Source organism: Pecten maximus, chromosome 5 (genome assembly GCF_902652985.1).
Source record: "Pecten maximus chromosome 5, xPecMax1.1, whole genome shotgun sequence".
NCBI classification, from domain to species: Eukaryota; Metazoa; Mollusca; class Bivalvia; order Pectinida; family Pectinidae; genus Pecten; species Pecten maximus.
The window spans coordinates 36121162-36142050 of NC_047019.1; the positions used below are offsets into that span (position 1 = coordinate 36121162).

A 20889-nucleotide genomic window follows, 5' to 3' on the forward strand; every position below is an offset into this window, starting at 1 on the left:
CGGCTTCAAACTAATACAAGAGGAACCTATCTCTGAAATTCAAGAAATATCCATGAAATCATTCTGAGAATTAGCGATAACTCTTGAAAATTCAAAATGGCCATCTGTCGGCCATCTTATTTTCCAATAAGTCTTAAAATACAATATGCATAATTCCTCCTCAACTCGTTGGGTATTATTTCCAAATTACAAAGATTTCCTTGAGGACTTAAATGATGCACAACTTGGGGCCAAGGGGAACCTACATGTGAAAGATAAACGAAGAACTTGCGAGAAATGGTGATAAGTGTCCTCAGATCAGTCACAGAATGGTAAATACACAACTTACAACGAGGGACCAAGGAAAATCTGTATATGTAATTTGAGAATGGTCCATTAAGAACTTCCTGAGAAATAACATCAACAAGGATTGTTTATGGGCAGACAGTGACACTGGACCAAGGAAACATAACAATTTGAATAGCCTATCATTTGATGAAAAGGCAGGGATTCCCCAGGAAAGATTTTCCTCTTCCACTGTAAACATCAGGTTTACTATCGTTTGAGCAATGTGCTCTGATATGCCAACAAGTTTATCAAATGGCATGATTTCTTCAGTAGGGAAAATTAAAATTTGATATATAAGTTTCACAATGTTTGAACTTCAAGTGAGCCAGTGAGTAGAAGGGTACCTGTTGAAACTTGTAGAAGGGTAGCTGTTGAACCTTGTAGAAGGGTAGCTGTTGAACCTTGTAGAAGGGTAGCTGTTGAACCTTGTAGAAGGGTAGCTGTTGAACCTTGTAGAAAGGTAGCTGTTGAACCTTGTAGAAGGGTAACTGTTGTATCTTGTAGAAGGGTAACTGTTGTATCTTGTAGAAGGGTAGCTGTTGTATCTTGTAGAAGGGTACCTGTTGTATCTTGTAGAAGGGTAGCTGTTGTATCTTGTAGAAGGGTACCTGTTGTATCTTGTAGAAGGGTAGCTGTTGTATCTTGTAGAAGGGTAACTGTTGTATCTTGTAGAAGGGTAGCTGTTGTATCTTGTAGAAGGGTACCTGTTGTATCTTGTAGAAGGGTACCTGTTGCATCTTGTAGAAGGGTAGCTGTTGAACCTTGTAGAAGGGTACCTGTTGTATCTTGTAGAAGGGTAGCTGTTGAACCTTGTAGAAGGGTAGCTGTTGTATCTTGTAGAAGGGTACCTGTTGTATCTTGTAGAAGGGTAGCTGTTGAACCTTGTAAAAGGGTAGCTGTTGTATCTTGTAGAAGGGTAGCTGTTGAACCTTGTAGAAGGGTAGCTGTTGAACCTTGTAGAAGGGTAGCTGTTGAACCTTGTAGAAGGGTAGCTGTTGAACCTTGTAAAAGGGTAGCTGTTGTATCTTGTAGAAGGGTAGCTGTTGAACCCTGTAGAAGGGTAGCTGTTGAACCCTGTAGAAGGGTAGCTGTTGAACCTTGTAAAAGGGTAGCTGTTGAAACTTGTCAAAGGGTAGCTGTTGAACCTTGTAAAAGGGTAGCTGTTGTATCTGGTAGAAGGGTAGATCTTGAACCTTATAGAAGGGTAGCTGTTGAACCTTATAGAAGGGTAGCTGTTGAACCTTGTAGAAGACAGGTTTTACACGGTTTTTTATATTTCGTTTTTTTGTCTTGTGTCTGTGATCAAAAACAAGATAATCCACTTAAATCTTTTGTAAGCTTGGTGGAAAAACACAAAATGCAAATCTTCTTTTATTATTTTATTGAAAAATCATTGCTGTCAATGTATATTGAATGTTGTTGCAGCACTTGGATTACATGAAATGAAACTAATAGATAAAATAATTACATACTATCACACTTTGAGCGCCTGTATACCATAGGTACACAAATCTCAATAGATACACAAAATTGGCATGTCAGATATTTTGCACTCTGATAAACAGAAGAAAATAAACTTTTCTAAAAACAATCTGAGAACAAAAGCATTTGCAAAGCACCTGTTTCAAAATCATGTCGAAAAATAACTTCAACAATACTACTATTTAACCTGTTGAGTGGACTCAATCAGCCATAACATAGATATAACCTTCTCCATAACATGTCTGAAAGAACAGCTTGATAATCTCCCTTTGCTGTAATGGGTTTTTTTTTCATTTTAGACAAAATGGTTTGTTAATTTTAAATGTAGCGTTTCAGGAATAAATCTTTTATGTACCTACAAATGTTACTAAAAGTCTCTGTCAAGGCTCATCTGAAAGTACCTTAACATAAAATTACAAGGTCCATCCTTATTTCATAAACGAACAACTTTGGTTAAACTGTTTGCACAATAATAAATAAAATAGTCTGGGATATAACCTTCTCTGACATGTCTGAAAGAACAGCTCAATTATTTCCCTTAGTTGTAACATGACTAAGCACAGCTGGATTACCTCACTGCAATAGTGAGGGATAGATTTCTGTTAATATATACAAGTTAGATTCTAAAAATTCTCAAACCAAACTATGTTTGGTATAGACTATAAATTATACAGCAGATTAATGTTACTACTTACTATTTCAAAAATATTTCATAACGGACATCATCCTTTTCAGGTTGTTTTTTTAAATCACAACACTGACAAGCTGACATCAATTCCAAATGGATTTACAACACTTTAGATTATCACAAGGCAATATACATGTACAATATCACCTTCACTGACAGCGTTATCTGTTTCCTAATCTGCACGATCTATCTATAACTAATACCTCTGGCGTGTATTATAATCCAGACCAGAAAACTCAAATGACCAGCTGTTATTTTTTTAAATCATGTTTACCTTGAAGAATGCCATGATAAAACTTGTCTGCATATGTACTACTTGAAAGATACTTGGATGAATTCATACAAAATGTGTTGATGCTATCCTTGAAGAATATCCAGGTAAACTAAAGGATGTCCAAGCCTTATGTTTTGAAAAGCCTACTATCATGACACGATACATTAATTCAATCAAAAACTTATCTGTTACTTCTCATGCTGTCTGTTAACTCAAGTAAATCACATGACACATGCACAATGCTGAACCCTATAGAAGCAATTATTACACTATATCACTTGCTATGAATTTACCTTGGCTCTTTATTAACATGTAAAATTACGAAAACAATGTAATAGAAAATACACTGTTGATTCGATGATCTGACGATATGTGCCGTTTTGTTTGTATCTGCCTGTATGAAGAGAATTAGATCTGGCCTCCATTTCACCAATGTTCCTTTAGCTTCAGTTAAGGAAAATAATCTTATCGAAGATCAACGATTCGTGAAATTGAAGCCTTCATACAAATCCTGTACAATCCTGAAGAAAAAATATCTGATAATACGCAATGTCTTTACCAAGAGATCACACACAAGTATCCCACTAATTAACAGACAACAGAGGACATCACACACTTGGTTTGGAGAGACTGCAGTCTGAGCAACATTCACCAGCTCAACATCAACAGCTTTAGCAGCATCAGCTTTATAATACATTCAACTTTTTATCAGTGGAATACAAAAAATTAACAATATACATGGCAACTCGTCAAATATCTGGAATCTGGACATACACGAATGCTTGTCAAGATACATGTTCAACAGATATTCCAAATGTTTATACAAAGGAAAATAGTTCAAAAGGTTATCAGAGATGATGGCAGATGTTGGGTGAAAATTTTCAACCTAAATATTTTGCATGCATGCGTTAACATTTTGGATATACATTTTAAAACAATTTTTCAGAATACACTTCACTCAAACTTCCATATGGATATCTAATTTGAGGAACAATCTCCTACTGGTGTGTAACAACAATATCTATAACAGACACATACAAAGACTTTATTAAAATGCATTTAAACAGATCGAATAAGGAACATAGTTGGACGCAATGTTTCTAGTTAATACATTTCATAAAACATCTGCAGTAATACAGTCTCTTAAATTTATAATCATTTTTCATTTCAAATCTTCCAGAAATTCTCAAAAAATACATACATTTTACAATATTTCATTTTGGTTAGATATATTTAAAAGATAAACCTCAACATAAATAATAAATCAGTATTAACTGATTTAAAATTTTATTGATATTTATCCCTTCACTCAAAAAGTCTAGAAAAGATTTAATTGAAATGATATTCCAGAACCAACTCGGATGGTTGAGATCTGGTTTACTACAGAGCAGCATCTCCTAATGTTTTATAAGTTAAACTTGGGTAGAGATGTTCTATACAAGATTTATATGACATCTCTCTAAAAACAATGTTAAGTCTGTTATATATGGTGATTTGGACATGGACGACTTTTAAGTGCTGTGTCATTAGAAAAGAGTTTGAAGATGGACAACACAAAACACAGTCATGTACAATGTAACCTAACACAGTCCACGAATAAAAAGTAATGTTTGTTTGGAAAGTGTCACATTTACATAGAAATTTAATTTGGCAGGTGTTTACTTTATAGTACATCCTTTAAAATAGTTCACATAGTCCTCAAAAACACAAGTACTGCTTTAAATCCATATTTTTTCGATCTGACATGAAAAATATATCCAGTTGATACGTGGTGTAGAGAAATTCTGCATTCATTTCCCACCATTGTTTCTGTGAATCTTTTGTTTCATATTTTTCTTTGATCTTTTTCATGTTTTTGTGAATCTTTTGTTTCATATTTTTCTTTGATCTTTTTCAACTGAGTCTTGTATGACAGGGTCTGAATGATTTAAATTCTAAACTTTCTTCAAGAAAACAAACCTCAGGACATAACTCACCTGCTTCTTAACCAAATATCTACATTGCAATGGTGAACACTATATTTCTGTCAGAGAAAAGTTCATTCAGAATTTTCTTTGATCTTAATTTCTAGTGTTGTTTTTCAACACTAGAAATTAAGATCAAAGAAAATTCTGAATGAACTTTCATAAAAAAATACAAAGATTTTAATCCACCTCAAAACTCTTGGAAGGTATTATACCTAACCTGTATCTGACATCAAATATGAACAAATTACATAGTAGTAATGTTTTCCAAACAATTAAAATTTCCGACACATATATTCAATATGAAAAATAAATAGTACATGTTCCCTGACAGAGTAACCGGTTTACAATCTACTACATTCTTCTCTTTCTGACAGCAATGGCTCGCATACAAATCGGTAAAACTGAAATACGACACATTCAATTTAAGCAATCCTCTGACAAATGAATTACACAATCTTTTGAAAGACTTTTAGATTTGTTTCTTATCACACTTCTGTATATATGTATATATGCATTACAGTTGAAATATTTTTTCACATGCCACTCAAACAATACATTTAATATGAATTCTATATCTCACATACCAGTGCTAATATTTCACCACAAAGCTGAAATACAACCTTTCCATCTACACTTGTACACAAGCATAACATACATACAAGCCACAGTGAGCAATGACATTTACACTTTGTGAGTAGAAGACATACATAAACATGTCTACATTACACACTAATTCACCACCGAGACTATTCACAAGTATCCAGAATTTCAACAACATCGGGCAAGGCATCGATATTAAGAATAGTTATCCTTTTTGTTGGAGGTTGGAACATAAAATTATGGAAAAAAATGAACAAGTACCCGAAATAAATCATTGTCTAATCACAGTTGAACTATTCCACTTCAGTCGCGAGTCTAGGATTGGGGTGTTGTTTGAAGTAACAACATTCAGGCTAGATCATGTGTGCGGAGGGTTTTTTGCTTGAGTTGTACAATAATAACAATCATTTCAGTCAAAATCCTGGAACTGAAGTCTTGTTTGTTGAATGATACACTTCAATCTAAGTCTATGTTACTGTGTTATGTAAGAGTATCATTCAGACTAGATCCTGGGATGACATTGTTGTTAAGAAAAACTTTAATCTCGCTTCTGGGGATCACTAGGTCATTGTATAACAATACACTTCTGTGTTTATCCTGGAATTAGAGCCTTGTTTGTACGTATAATCACGATAGACTTCAATCTAGATCCTGGGACTTGACTGGAGTGTCATCAGTGTAGATTTTCAGGGCCTTTTCTTTTCGTGGTGAATACGTGCTCTTTCCACAGCTCCTTGACAATCTAAAATATGGAAAAAATAGTGATGTGTAACAGGCTGAAAAAGCTGTGGAAAGGATTAGACAAAGTATTGTAACAACAATAAGGCAATCAAAAATCGATAACAAACAAGATTAATCTATAAAACTCTTGGTTAAGAATGATACCAGGTAAAATCTATTCTTTCTCACCTGGCATTTTCTTTGTTTTGTAATTCCTTCCTTCTATCATCTGACAGTTTCATCAGTTTCTCAGTCTTGTCTCTGCAACACAAATACAATGAAATATTAACAATACTACAGGTATTTACTGACAATGAGACGGTTTGAATCAGTTGTTGTTCGATTAATTTACTGACAATGCTTGTAATACAGGATTTTGCCATGCCATCATCACAGATGTACAACGGCTCTTACCTTACCTGTAGTACAGGACGTTGCCGTCATCACAGATCTACAACGGCTCTTACTTTACCTGTAGTACAGGACATTGCTGTCATCACAGATGTACAATGGCTGTAACCTTACCTGTAGTACAGGACGTTGCCGTCATCACAGATCTACAATGGCTGTAACCTTATCTGTAGTACAGGACGTTGCCGTCATCACAGATATACAATGGCTGTAACCTTATCTGTAGTACAGGAACGTTGCCGTCATCACAGATGTACAATGGCTGTAACCTTACCTGTAGTACAGGACGTTGCCGTCATCACAGATGTACAATGGCTGTAACCTTACCTGTAGTACAGGACGTTGCCGTCATCACAGATGTACAATGGCTGTAACCTTACCTGTAGTACAGGACGTTGCCGTCATCACAGATGTACAATGGCTGTAACCTTACCTGTAGTACAGGACGTTGCCGTCATCACAGATGTACAATGGCTGTAACCTTATCTGTAGTACAGGACGTTGCCGTCATCACAGATGTACAATGGCTGTAACCTTACCTGTAGTACAGGACGTTGCCGTCATCACAGATGTACAATGGCTGTAACCTTATCTGTAGTACAGGACGTTGTCGTCATCACAGATCTACAATGGCTGTAACCTTATCTGTAGTACAGGACGCTGTCGTCATCACAGATCTACAATGGCTGTAACCTTACCTGTAGTACAGGATGTTGCCGTCATCACAGATCTACAATGGCTGTAACCTTACCTGTAGTACAGGACGTTGCCGTCATCACAGATGTACAATGGCCAGGAGTTCAGTGTGGTGACATATGGGTTCCAGTCCAGGTCGGTGTGCACCTCTAGAAGGGAGATATCACAAGGGAATGTGCCACGTCCTTTAGCATACTCCACATTCTCCAGGGCTATCCCACTCACCTCAGAAAGCTGTACAGGAATAAAGTCGACATTATTTTTTGAAACTTGTGTTAAATCTAATTAGAATTTAAAGTAATAGCTTACCCAATCACCACATTTTTTATGAGTTAAACTGGACTGTTTTTAAAATCATTTCAATGACAAGTGTGTATACTTATGAACTTATAGCTTTTCAAAAACTTACCCCAAAAACATTTAAGTTTTGGGGTGGGACGCGAATGTTGGCGTTGATGACATGAGCTCACGGTTAATACTTGTAACTGGTGAGCTAACAATAAACCAAGTGATGCGAAGTACAGTATACCATGTGTACAACAGAATCACTTTTGACCTATTGATATATCTAAAGTACCACTGGGGTGCCAAATCAAGTATCTGATGTCTGGACTGAAATTCATGGTCAGAATCTGGCTAGTCTAGCACTCATACTTTTCAAGATATTGTAAAAAAAAACATCAGTCAGAGATGTGACAAACAGAATTGATTACTAAGTGTAATACCTTCTCCTTAAGTTCTTCTAAAGTTTGCTGACACAGTATAATTTCCTCAAAGGGACCAAACTCATAGGCGGATGGTTTCCATCTTCGAACAAAGATTGAGAGCTGGGACGTAGATACCATTAACTCGGGACCTGAAAACAATTTAGATTGTAACGATTAATGATCATTAATATTCCACATTCATGATGTCTTATTTATTAGCAAATGTAATTGGAATATTGTCACTGGTTTTACTGCGATCAACTAAGAGTATCATATTTGAAACAAAGAAAGTTTTTCTATTGGGGAAAATATACCTTGACTATTTTAAATTTCTTTCATTAGGGTGTTGCTTACCATCAAGTATTTGTAAGAAGACCTCCCAGTTGGCAAAGATAGGTAAATCATCTTCATATACCTGGGCATCAGTATACACTGTCCCTGGGTTTTTCCACGTCTTCTTACGCAAACGGCATCTCGAAAAATTATGTTATCAATCAGTCTATGAAATCAAGCTTTATTGCATTATGAAAATGCTGTGTATTTGCATTAATTTCAAATGAATTTGGGCCAGGATAACCAAGAGGGTGGGAAGGGGGAGTTTAAGCGTACAGCAGGGGGAGGAAATTCCGGCCAGGATAACCAGTTGGGGAGGGGGAGGGGAGTGTTAAGAGTTCGGCAGGGGAGGGAGATTTGGGACAGGATAACCAAGAGGGTGGGAAGGGGGAGTATGCCAGGATAACCAAGAGGGTGGGAAGGGGGAGTATGCCAGGATAACCAAGAGGGTAGGAAGGGGGAGTATAAGCGTACAGCAGGGGGAGGAAATTCGGGCCAGGATAACCAGTTGGGGAGGGGGAGGGGAGTGTTAAGAGTTCTGCTGGGGAGGGAGATTTGGGACAGGATAACCAGGTGGGGAGGGGGAGGGTTAAGAGTCCGACAGGGGAGGGAGATTTGGTACAGGATAACCAGGTGGGGAGGGGGGAGGGTTAAGAGTCCGGCAGGGGAGGGAGATTTGGGACAGGATAACCAGGTGGGGAGGGGGGAGGGTTAAGAGTCCGGCAGGGGAGGGAGATTCGGGACAGGATAACCAGGTGGGGAGGGGGGAGGGTTAAGTGTCAGGCAGGGGAGGGAGATTTGGGACAGGATAACCAGGTGGGGAGGGGGGAGGGTTAAGAGTCCGGCAGGGGAGGGAGATTTGGGACAGGATAACCAGTTTGGGAGGGGGAGGGGAGTGTTAAGAGTTCGGCAGGGGAGGGAGATTTGGGACAGGGTAACCAAGTGGGGAGGGTGGAGGGTTAAGAATCCGGCAGGGGAGGGAGGTTTGGGACAGGATAACCAGGTGGGGAGGGGGGAGGGTTAAGAGTCCGGCAGGGGAGGGAGATTTGGGACAGGATAACCAGGTGGGGAGGGAGAGGGTTAAGAGTCCGGCAGGGGAGGGAGATTTGGGACAGGATAACCAGTTTGGGAGGGGGAGGGGAGTGTTAAGAGTTCGGCAGGTGAGGGAGATTTGGGACAGGATAACCAGTTTGGGAGGGGGAGGGTGGAGGGTCAAGAATCCGGCAGGGGAGGGAGATTTGGGACAGGATAACCAGGTGGGGAGGGGGGAGGGTTAAGAGTCCGGCAGGGGAGGGAGATTTGGGACAGGATAACCAGGTGGGGAGGGGGGAGGCTTTAAGAGTCCGGCAGGGGAGGGAGATTCGGGACAGGATAACCAGGCGTGGAGGGGGGAGGGTTAAGAGTCCGGCAGGGGAGGGAGATTTGGGACAGGATAACCAGGTGGGGAGGGGGGAGGGTTAAGAGTCCGGCAGGGGAGGGAGATTTGGGACAGGATAATCAGGTGGGGAGAGGAACAGGGGAGGGAGATTTGGGCCAAGACAACCAAGAAGGAGGGATGAGGGAGTGTGATGGTTGGGCAGGGGAGACAAATTTGTGCTAAGAGAATAAAACTTCAATCTCAAATTATATGCAATACCTTTTTGTAGGTGTTATATCATGACAGCATGATATACTACAATTTTTTTCATATCCTGTGTTTCATAACTTGTCTATGGCATCACGAATTTCCAATTTCAAATGAATAATTTACCCTAATGACTCCATGATAACAAAATCTCCATTGTCATACTGTCGTACATCACTATCAATCAAGATAATAAAATTTACCTGTCCAGTGAGACCTCAATATTGCACTGTTCTTTTATTTCAGGAATAATCAACTTCTTGGATTCCAGTACTGACATTCCTTTGGCAAATATTGTGTCTATCAAAAATTTACTAGGCTGCAATGGAAAAATCAATGAAAATCAAAAACTCATTAAGAACCTCAAAGCAAGACATATCAGTATTCTTGAACTATTTAAAATCTAGGTGATCAATACAAAGTCTAACCGATGATAGACTAATGGTATATATGACCTGGTCATTTCATTATGATAGTACATATCTTTTGAAAATATTTTAAAATTCAATGTTTCTATACCCAAGCTATTCCAGTAATATTCATATCTAATGGGAGGACTACTGAAATAAAAAAATATCTAGTCATGGCTGGTGCTGGAAAAATGCTGCTTATTATATAGTACTGTTTGAATTAAATCACATCAATGGGAGGTACATATTTGACAAACCTAAAGTCCACCCATTGGAAAGATATTTAACTGAAATAGCCCTTATTTGCACTTATTTTCTACACGATTCTGATAAGAAAATATGCAATGAGAAAGTTTTTGATACAACTTATATCAAACCTACCTCGGCTTCATTAATCTGTAGCTGATAAACCTTCACTCTGTATTCTCCTGGCTTCAGAGCCCGTCCAAGTTTAATATTTAGCTGGAATGAGATAACCTCAACTCATTACTCTATCAACTATGTAAATGTGATAATTACTAGTTAGGCTAAATAAATATGCCTGTTTAGGGCTAAATGACCCTATCCAAGATATCATTTCTGATTTTCTAATTTAGTCACTAGTAATCACTCAAATGTATAATATCTGATTAATACCTTTAATCTCACAATCTTACTTCAGAACGGGCATTTTTTAAGGATATCACATAAGTACATCATTAACTAAGACTGGGATCATGGATAAAAGCAGGAAAGTTAGACTCTATACAACAAATACAGTAGAATTTTTACACCATTAATTGTCAATCAGAGAAATGAGTAAGATGTTGTAAATTGTTCATCAGTTTGACAAGCACCTTACCTTTCCATCCTCAAAGAAACTCATTGTTTCTGAAAGCCGAATACTTTCAAACTCTTGATTATTCGAATATACTCTGTATACCTGAAAAGTTAAAAAAAAAAAAAAAAAAAAAATTAGAGGCCATTAAATTTGTATCACAAGAACACGTTTGTATATTCCAACAACAAAGAATACACAACAAGAGAACAATATCTACATGTTGAATGTACACAAATTATATATTTTTGCTGTATACGACAGTGATAGAAACAGCTGTATTTTGGAATCTTAGCACATGTGTCAATTTAACTGACCTACTTCCAAGTGAAACAACAGTTAAAAGACAAATATATTTGGATCATTGTTGATACTGTCTCACTTCAAAATGATTCTGTTTGATAACTGTTGCTGGATAAATAGAATACATGGTCAGTATCTTAAAATATAAGCTGTATTTTTTGCTCCGGACAGAAAGACAAAAGAGTCTCTATATAGTAACTTGCATTAAAATAAGATTTACATCACATTAGGAGAGGCTAGCTGGCAAGCTGTTTATCTCACCTTTCACTACGAAATCAATGTTCAATTTTCTAAAAGTTTGAGGAAAACAAGATCTCCAGACAATATTCAAGTAATAGAAATAAACAAAGAGCAATAACTTCTGCTGTTAGTGATCTGTGCCATGCTTTATGAATTTCTGTGCTGATACTGTCGTTGAGTGTTGGTAGCTACCTTGAAATTATCTACAGTTGTTTGGACGTATGGTTCTAGTTCTTTTTTAAAGGCTCCTAATGTTATTCTCTTATCCACTCGCACAGTCAGATCTGTAAAAGAAACAAATTTACAATGTAAAATGACAAAGGCCTTAAACGTCATATATTGGTTAATTCAGCTAGACTCCAGGATATAGATCGACCAGAGTTACTGACCTGTACCACAAGGATTGTTACAATCACAGCCTGGAACCACTTAAAAGAGATACCTTTAGATGTATTGCTATTTTATTCCATCATTAAATACGTTATTTTCACAGTAGCTCATTGTTTTACATCTATCTATATATTCTAACCTTTTCTGCTAATTAAAAGGCTGTGAATATTATTGATCTTAGGTCCCTTTGTTTAAATCTAGCAAAAATAATTCTTTTTAATTCTTTTAATTAAATAAATTTAGTGTTAAATGTGTCAGGAAGAGAAAACAGGTAACAAGCTTTTTTCATATACAGTAACTTACGTCTCTGTCTGGATAGCATGTCATCCTCCTCACTAACCACACTGAAGTATCGTCGGACGTTCTCCTCATGCATGACCATTACATCTGGTGTTTCGTCAGAAGGTGTTACATCCAGTGTTTCAGCATCCCAGTTCTCTGTCGCCCCACCAACATCCTCACTTGGCTCCTTTTTAAAGTCTAAATCACTGATGGTGCGCTCACCTGGAGATGGCGGCTCTACCTGCTCAGAGTCACTGTTACTGTGTTCCACTACTTCTCGCGCACTGTCAAACTCCGCTAGTAAACTAAAGTTTGTGTTGAGACTGAATTCTGCACTGGTACTGGTGTCCTGACTACTATTGCTCTGTCCGTTTACAGGACTACTAGTCCGACCCTCAGACACTGTCGGGCTAAGCCTTGTGCTTGGTCCTGTTTCTATACTCTGACCCATTATTGGACTACATGCTCGAGCTTCGGACCCTGGTTCTGTTAGACTAAGTGTTCGAACTTGACCAGGGACATGACCACGTGCTGACTGCACATACTGCTGATCTACTTGACAACAGTTGTGGTATATGGAGGGATCACTTTTTGACTGTTTTAAAGTGAGGGATTTCACCCTGAAGTCTACTTCACTATCACTGCCACGGTCACTGATGCCTTCATCAATGTCGAGGGGATCGTGGCCTCCCGTGTATTTGGATGTTACCCCATCTACTAAGTTCTCCAGACTTTTGGTTGTATTCCCACAATTTACTGCTCTCTCCATTAGATGAGAGTGCCTCCGGCTGATCTTTATGAACTCATTTACATCAGCTAAAATAAAACATGTATTATTTTTTCAGAATACAGTGACTGTAAACAAACAATTATTCAAAAGAGATATGTAAACATCCATACTGTTATATATACTTATTACAACTTCAACCTATGTTCTTCTCAAAAACTCCCGAGACTTTACAGCTAACTGAATAAGTCCATAAAACTCATTTAACTATTTAAGAACTAAAATCAAGATCTATATATTTAACTATTTAAGAACTAAGATAAGGCACTGAAGGTGTTGGATTTATAAGGAGACATACCGACAGAGGGCAAGCTGACATGTATCCTGATGGTATTCTGGTGACGGTCCAATAGATTGTAGAAACGACTGTTGACAAAATGATCTGCACTGGGGTCTTCTAATCCGGAGTACTCAAGGTAAACCTGTGTGTAATTAGATAAAGCTAAATTTAGAATTAGTAACATTCCTTTACTTTTTTTTCTTCTTTTTTCTGAATCATATGCAACTGTAACCACTATAAACTAGCTACCATTTGTTGTACGATCAACTTTCATGAAACCCACAAAAATTAATCACTACAAAAAAGGGAAAAAAACGGATGTTATCACAGATACTATGAGAAGCAAAATCATTTATTCTTCTCACCTTATTACTCTTGAAGAAGCCTTCAGACTTCAGAGTTTTGTTTGGCATCCACAGGTATCGGAGATCATTGTGGAACCGCTCCAAAACACACCTCATATTTGTGGCAGGTACATCCAGCACCTACAATAACATCAATTAAGGTATATTAAAACACAGAGCACATCTAGCATGTATCTTCTATTGATGTTGAGCCTCACTTGTTATTTTTCTCCTTGCATTCTCAAGGAAAGCCACACTCTTCTGTCTCCATTTAACACTGAAGTCTCATCATCATCCTAATTACCTAACAGGTAACTTGGGATGGAAAAATAAGGTCATAAATTAACAAATCCTGTCTTTACATTTGATTGGCAATGTTTGGAATTGACAGTTTTCTTTTCAAAAGTGTCCAATTGATATCACTGTTTTACAATCCAGCCACTCTATTTTGGAATTGGAATATAGGCTATGCTAAACAGCGATGAAAATAATGTATTGAATATTATCAGTATCTGTTAATTTTCAAACATGTCTCACACATTTCAATAATTTAGATTATAAACCTTACCTCAGACACTATTTCCTTAAATTCAGCAACAGTTTGTGGACTGTAGGCCCGGACATTGATGGGTTCGTGGATGATCTCTAAATCCATGTCCACAACAAACACCTTCACTGTCACTCCTGTCAGTAACATAAAGACAAAAAGTTTGATCAACAATCCTATCATCACAACTTTTTTACACAATTATTTTATTGACAATACTTTTCAATGAAAGGCTATACTTCCTAATCAATAATTACTTGTTTAATTTCTTTTCTTGGAATTATAATAATAAATATGAACTTTTAATTATAAGACAAATCATGTATTTCTCATTCCTACAAAATCAATCTTTTTAAAGAATCTATACTATAGAAATAAATGATTTAATCAGCCATTTCTTTTTCATATTAGCTTACCACCGGGTTTGTACTCGTGGAATTGCTGATCTGGTCTCTTTGTCTCCAGGAGAAGATCAAAGTTATATGTCTGCTTGACACCTCCCAGGAGTTGGCCAATCTGAACATCCTCCTCCCCTTCAAATGATCGTTCCAATGTATCTTGGTACTCGTCATACTTCACCAGGCGGCAACAGTCCAAAGGTAGAGCACTCCGTAACTCAAATAGCTGGAAGAGGAAATACAATTAGAATGCATTAACTTTGAAAATTTATCAGTGTTGTTGTCAAAGAAATAAAACTAAGCTTGTGTAAAACTTTCTTGTAAGGAACTGGCTATGACTGTTGATGAATACTTATCAATTCCTATGTGTGAAATAGTATCCATTTTGATAGGGTAGACAGAAATTATTGAGCAAATCTATCAGGTCACTGTTTATGACATCATGAAAATATTGCATACATCTAATGAATATCAAGAAATCTTCAGACACCGGATAAAAACCTACATTGTACACCATCTCTGTGGCCTCAGCCAATGTCTTGTCTTTGTGAACTTCTAGTCGCTGTTCTTGCTTCTTCCGCAGTATTGGATGGTAGCAGAATGTTTTTATCTGAAAATAACATTAAACATTCAAGAAATTATAAAATGCCAATTTCTCTATTATTTATTCTATGAGTAAACTGAACTTTCAACCTTAATATTTGGATGATGTTAAAGTGACAACTGCTTTAGAGTTTCTCTCTAATGATTTCACAAACATATATACAAATATGTACAACAAAATACAAGAAAATTCTGCAGAGAATAAGACACATGAAAACCTTCAGGTGAGTGATATCTGTGTAATGATTTTAACGTCTAATGTTAATGCACCAAAACTCCGATATTTCAATAATGTTGTACACCCTGTATACCTTGCAGGTAGATTTATCCAGTTCTTTTTGGCGTTGTTCTGCCTCATCTTTATCTTTTAGTCGCTGAAGTTGTTGTCTTATATGCTCTGGGAAATTATCTGGTTGTACAAAATCTGAAAAACACAAATATTTGACCTTCAGAAGCAACACAGAAAAACATTTAATGATTTGAAAATATTCTCGCAGTTTAGTACAGCATGTTTAGTCATGGAAAATATCATAGTAATGAGCAAATGTGATTTATATTTATTATTTCAATCTGGACAAATTTCTTACCAGCATTTCTCTGTTTATCAACTTGGCGATACATTAGCATGTAAGCATTTGTAGAACTGAAAAGGAAAAAGATTCTTTTACAGCTATGTCAGTAAAAAAGATTGACCAATGGGAGGACTCTGGCTTCGTCAAATGGAGACCTCCGTAAGAGATTTAATTCAAATAGTGCAATATGTAATAAGCAGCATTTTTTCCAGCACATATCATACATAGATATTTTCCTGAAATAGCCCTAAGATATGCATTTGTTTTAGATTATTTCTTTTAAAACTTCACTGAAATTGATATGGAAATTACTTATAGCAGAACATTTTGTCTTTAAACTTTAAATATGAGCAGTGTCTGCTCAGAATCTTTAACAACACCTGACAAGCTGTAAAATTCAACAGACTCTATGCCATGAAAACCATTCTGTAACACTAATAATACTATATCATATATCCCCATGTAACAGTAATATTAGAAAGTTAAATGATGATATAGAAATTGAGCATTACCTGCTATAGGTAGCTGAGTAATAACCTCTCGATACAGGGGCACCTCCGTATATCTTTGTGATCTCATCATAGCCAATCTGTAAAAATAGGACACAAGTTATCTCAGGATGTATTACATTACAGTTATTCCACTCTTACGTTCATCATTCATTAAAGCCAAACAGTTGATTGGTGTGGACTAAACATGAAAATACAATTTTTCTGAAAAATATTAATGATCCATGTTTAGGTGTTTTTCCACCCCTAATATTTTAGTCTACAAAAAAACAAAAATTTTTTTTTATGTCAAATGAGCTCAGTATAAATACAAAATATTATTTAGTTCAGAATATATTACTGTTCCGATTATTCTCCTCATGAACACCTGCCTTAAAATACACTGTAAGGTTTCAATGAAATTCATAATGAAACTCACCTTAGATACGTGTTGGTCATTAAAGCTGTACCACTGTCCATCTACAAACGACTTGATGTAGGCATAGTAGTGTCCACCCGCAGCACTTCCAGAGTGGATCATTATGGAGAACAGTTCATACACATATGGACCCTATAGACATATACCAACATTAGTCATTAACTGTCACTACACACACTCCTTATATACATACAGACCCCATAGACATATACCAACATTAGTCATTAACTGTCACTACACACACTCCTTATATACATACAGACCCTATAGACATATACCAACATTAGTCATTAACTGTCACTACACACACTCCTTATATACATACAGACCCTATAGACATATACCAACATTAGTCATTAACTGTCACTACACACCCTCCTTATATACATACAGACCCTATAGACATATACCAACATTAGTCATTAACTGTCACTACACACACTCCTTATATACATACAGACCCTATAGACATATACCAACATTAGTCATTAACTGTCACTACACACACTCCTTATACAGACCCTACAGACATATACCAACATTAGTCATTAACTGTCACTACACACACTCCTTATATACATACAGACCCTATAGACATATACCAACATTAGTCATTAACTGTCACTACACACACTCCTTATATACATACAGACCCTATAGACATATACCAACATTAGTCATTAACTGTCACTACACACACTCCTTATATACATACAGATCCTATAGACATATACCAACATTAGTCATTAACTGTCACTACACACACTCCTTATATACATACAGACTCTATAGACATATACCAACATTAGTCATTAACTGTCACTACACACACTCCTTATACAGACCCTACAGACATATACCAACATTAGTCATTAACTGTCACTACACACACTCCTTATATACATACAGACCCTATAGACATATACCAACATTAGTCATTAACTGTCACTACACACACTCCTTATATACATACAGACCCTACAGACATATACCAACATTAGTCATTAACTATCACTACACACACTCCTTATATACATACAGACCCTACAGACATATACCAACATTAGTCATTAACTGTCACTACACACACTCCTTATATACATACAGACCCTATAGACATATACCAACATTAGTCATTAACTGTCACTACACACACTCCTTATATACATACAGACCCTATAGACATATACCAACATTAGTCATTAACTGTCACTACACACACTCCTTATATACATACAGACCCTATAGACATATACCAACATTAGTCATTAACTGTCACTACACACACTCCTTATATACATACAGACCCTACAGACATATACCAACATTAGTCATTAACTGTCACTACACATACTCCTTATATACATACAGACCCTATAGACATATACCAACATTAGTCATTAACTGTCACTACACACACTCCGTATATACATACAGACCCTATAGACATATACCAACATTAGTCATTAACTGTCACTACACACACTCCTTATATACATACAGACCCTATAGACATATACCAACATTAGTCATTAACTGTCACTACACACACTCCTTATACAGACCCTATAGACATATACCAACATTAGTCATTAACTGTCACTACACACACTCCTTATATACATACAGACCCTATAGACATATACCAACATTAGTCATTAACTATCACTACACATACTCCTCACATGGGATATTCATAAAGCACAAGTACAACTCTTCACTATCCTTGTAAGTATTATATTGAACACAAAGATGATGTTTATTAAACATAGATACAGACTGACCCTCCAAACAACTTATAATACACACAAACAGACCAAGCCAAATGACATATCTATCAACCGCATACACCAAAATCATATGAAAAAACCTATCCTGGTCTTTCACACTTAAGATCAACTAGTAATCTACATCAACCTTATAATGAATTTCATCCATCAATCCTGGTGTTAACATCTCATCAATGACCACAACATACAGACATCAATCCTGGTGTTAACATCTCAATGACCACAACATACAGACATCAATCCTGGTGTTAACATCACATCAATGACCACAACATACAGACATCAATCCTGGTGTTAACATCACATCAATGACCACAACATACAGACATCAATCCTGGTGTTAACATCACATCAATGACCACAACATACAGACATCAATCCTGGTGTTAACATCTCATCAATGACCACAACATACAGACATCAATCCTGGTGTTAACATCTCATCAATGACCACAACATACAGACATCAATCCTGGTGTTAACATCTCATCAATGACCACAACATACAGACATCAATCCTGGTGTTAACATCTCATCAATGATCACAACATACAGACATCAATCCTGGTGTTAACATCTCATCAATGACCACAACATACAGACATCAATCCTGGTGTTAACATCTCATCAATGACCACAACATACAGACATCAATCCTGGTGTTAACATCACATCAATGACCACAACATACAGACATCAATCCTGGTGTTAACATCACATCAATGACCACAACATACAGACATCAATCCTGGTGTTAACATCTCATCAATGACCACAACATACAGACATCAATCCTGGTGTTAACATCTCATCAATGACCACAACATACAGACATCAATCCTGGTGTTAACATCACATCAATGACCACAACATACAGACATCAATCCTGGTGTTAACATCACATCAATGACCACAACATACAAACATCAATCCTGGTGTTAACATCTCAATGACCACAACATACAGACATCAATCCTGGTGTTAACATCTCATCAATGACCACAACATACAGACATCAATCCTGGTGTTAACATCTCATCAATGACCACAACATACAGACATCAATCCTGGTGTTAACATCACATCAATGACCACAACATACAAACATCAATCCTGGTGTTAACATCTCAATGACCACAACATACAGACATCAATCCTGGTGTTAACATCTCATCAATGACCACAACATACAGACATCAATCCTGGTGTTAACATCACATCAATGACCACAACATACAGACATCAATCCTGGTGTTAACATCTCAATGACCACAACATACAGACATCAATCCCGGTGTTAACATCTCATCAATGACCACAACAAACAGACATCAATCCTGGTGTTAACATCTCATCAATGACCACAACATACAGACATCAATCCTGGTGTTAACATCTCATCAATGACCACAACATACAGACATCAATCCTGGTGTTAACATCTCATCAATGACCACAACATACAGACATCAATCCTGGTGTTAACATCTCATCAATGACCACAACATACAGACATCAATCCTGGTGTTAACATCTCATCAATGACCACAACATACAGACATCAATCCTGGTGTTAACATCACATCAATGACCACAACATACAGACATCAATCCTGGTGTTAACATCACATCAATGACCACAACATACAAACATCAATCCTGGTGTTAACATCTCATCAATGACCACAACATACAGACATCAATCCTGGTGTCAACATCTCATCAATGAACCAATATCTACTATACCGTGCACTCAGACTCCTTGGCGTTTTTAGTGTTGGCAGCAGCTTCACTGGAAAGACTTTGCTGGTCATCTGAAGGTGTCTGGACTGCTCCCAACTCACTCTCTGCCCCTACATCAATGCCTGTGAACACGCCGCAAGTACCGGCTGAATTGTATAACATTTTCTATCCATAACAATCAGCAGAGACATATGAATTCTATATTCAATATCTTTTTTATTTCAATTTACTAAGATTGGGGAGTTATTATCAGACAATATTATATTATTTCAGATAAGCAATAATTTTTGGGGAGTTATTATCAGACATAGAGTATATCTAAAGGTGTCTTCAGTAATACCAACCGTATTTCATGAGTGTGGATAATATTTTGATATTTTTCACCAGTGCGTAGCATGAGTGAAAAATATCAAAAATATTAGCAACATGAGTGAAATTTATTTGGGATTACTGAAACATTTTATAGCAAAATATACCGAGGCAGCTCAATCTCTCCCAGAATTTTTTGCAGTCCCCTGTCAACAGCTAACAAATGTACGCCAAATCCTGATGTTACATTTTCTATCTTGCATTATGACGTCATATAAAATAATAGAGAGCTATATGCAAATCTTAGTTTGCCCCATT

General features: G+C 36.9%; 2 protein-coding genes across 3 annotated transcripts in view; both read right to left on the bottom strand.

Annotated features, from left to right (window-relative positions):
- Window positions 1-26: 26 nt before the first annotated feature.
- LOC117328438 (deleted in azoospermia protein 2-like) lies at window positions 27-3468 on the bottom strand. The gene is made up of 3 exons (XM_033885968.1): window positions 3386-3468; window positions 672-1623; window positions 27-32 (listed from the first exon to the last, which is right to left on the bottom strand). The coding sequence occupies exons 1-3, from the start codon at window positions 3466-3468 to the stop codon at window positions 27-29; spliced, it is 1041 nt and encodes a 346-aa protein (XP_033741859.1).
- The window catches only part of LOC117327914 (ubiquitin carboxyl-terminal hydrolase 47-like), a 27178-nt gene continuing 8845 nt past the window's right edge, over window positions 2557-20889 (bottom strand). Inside the window, exons 13-32 of one of the 2 annotated variants that reach the window (XM_033885156.1) lie at window positions 20266-20384; window positions 16730-16861; window positions 16315-16391; window positions 15818-15873; window positions 15542-15654; window positions 15133-15237; window positions 14646-14853; window positions 14251-14366; window positions 13704-13823; window positions 13357-13480; window positions 12293-13087; window positions 11792-11883; window positions 11081-11161; window positions 10621-10701; window positions 10033-10148; window positions 8227-8345; window positions 7891-8021; window positions 7221-7399; window positions 6248-6319; window positions 2557-6080 (exon numbers count right to left, since the gene is read on the bottom strand). In XM_033885156.1, coding sequence (XP_033741047.1) covers window positions 5978-6080; window positions 6248-6319; window positions 7221-7399; window positions 7891-8021; window positions 8227-8345; window positions 10033-10148; window positions 10621-10701; window positions 11081-11161; window positions 11792-11883; window positions 12293-13087; window positions 13357-13480; window positions 13704-13823; window positions 14251-14366; window positions 14646-14853; window positions 15133-15237; window positions 15542-15654; window positions 15818-15873; window positions 16315-16391; window positions 16730-16861; window positions 20266-20384 — 2939 coding nt within the window. In that variant the 3' untranslated portion in view covers window positions 2557-5977. Of the gene's footprint in view, window positions 6081-6247; window positions 6320-7220; window positions 7400-7890; window positions 8022-8226; window positions 8346-10032; window positions 10149-10620; window positions 10702-11080; window positions 11162-11791; window positions 11884-12292; window positions 13088-13356; window positions 13481-13703; window positions 13824-14250; window positions 14367-14645; window positions 14854-15132; window positions 15238-15541; window positions 15655-15817; window positions 15874-16314; window positions 16392-16729; window positions 16862-20265; window positions 20409-20889 lie in introns of both variants that reach the window. The other variant, XM_033885155.1, reaches the window with a different exon arrangement.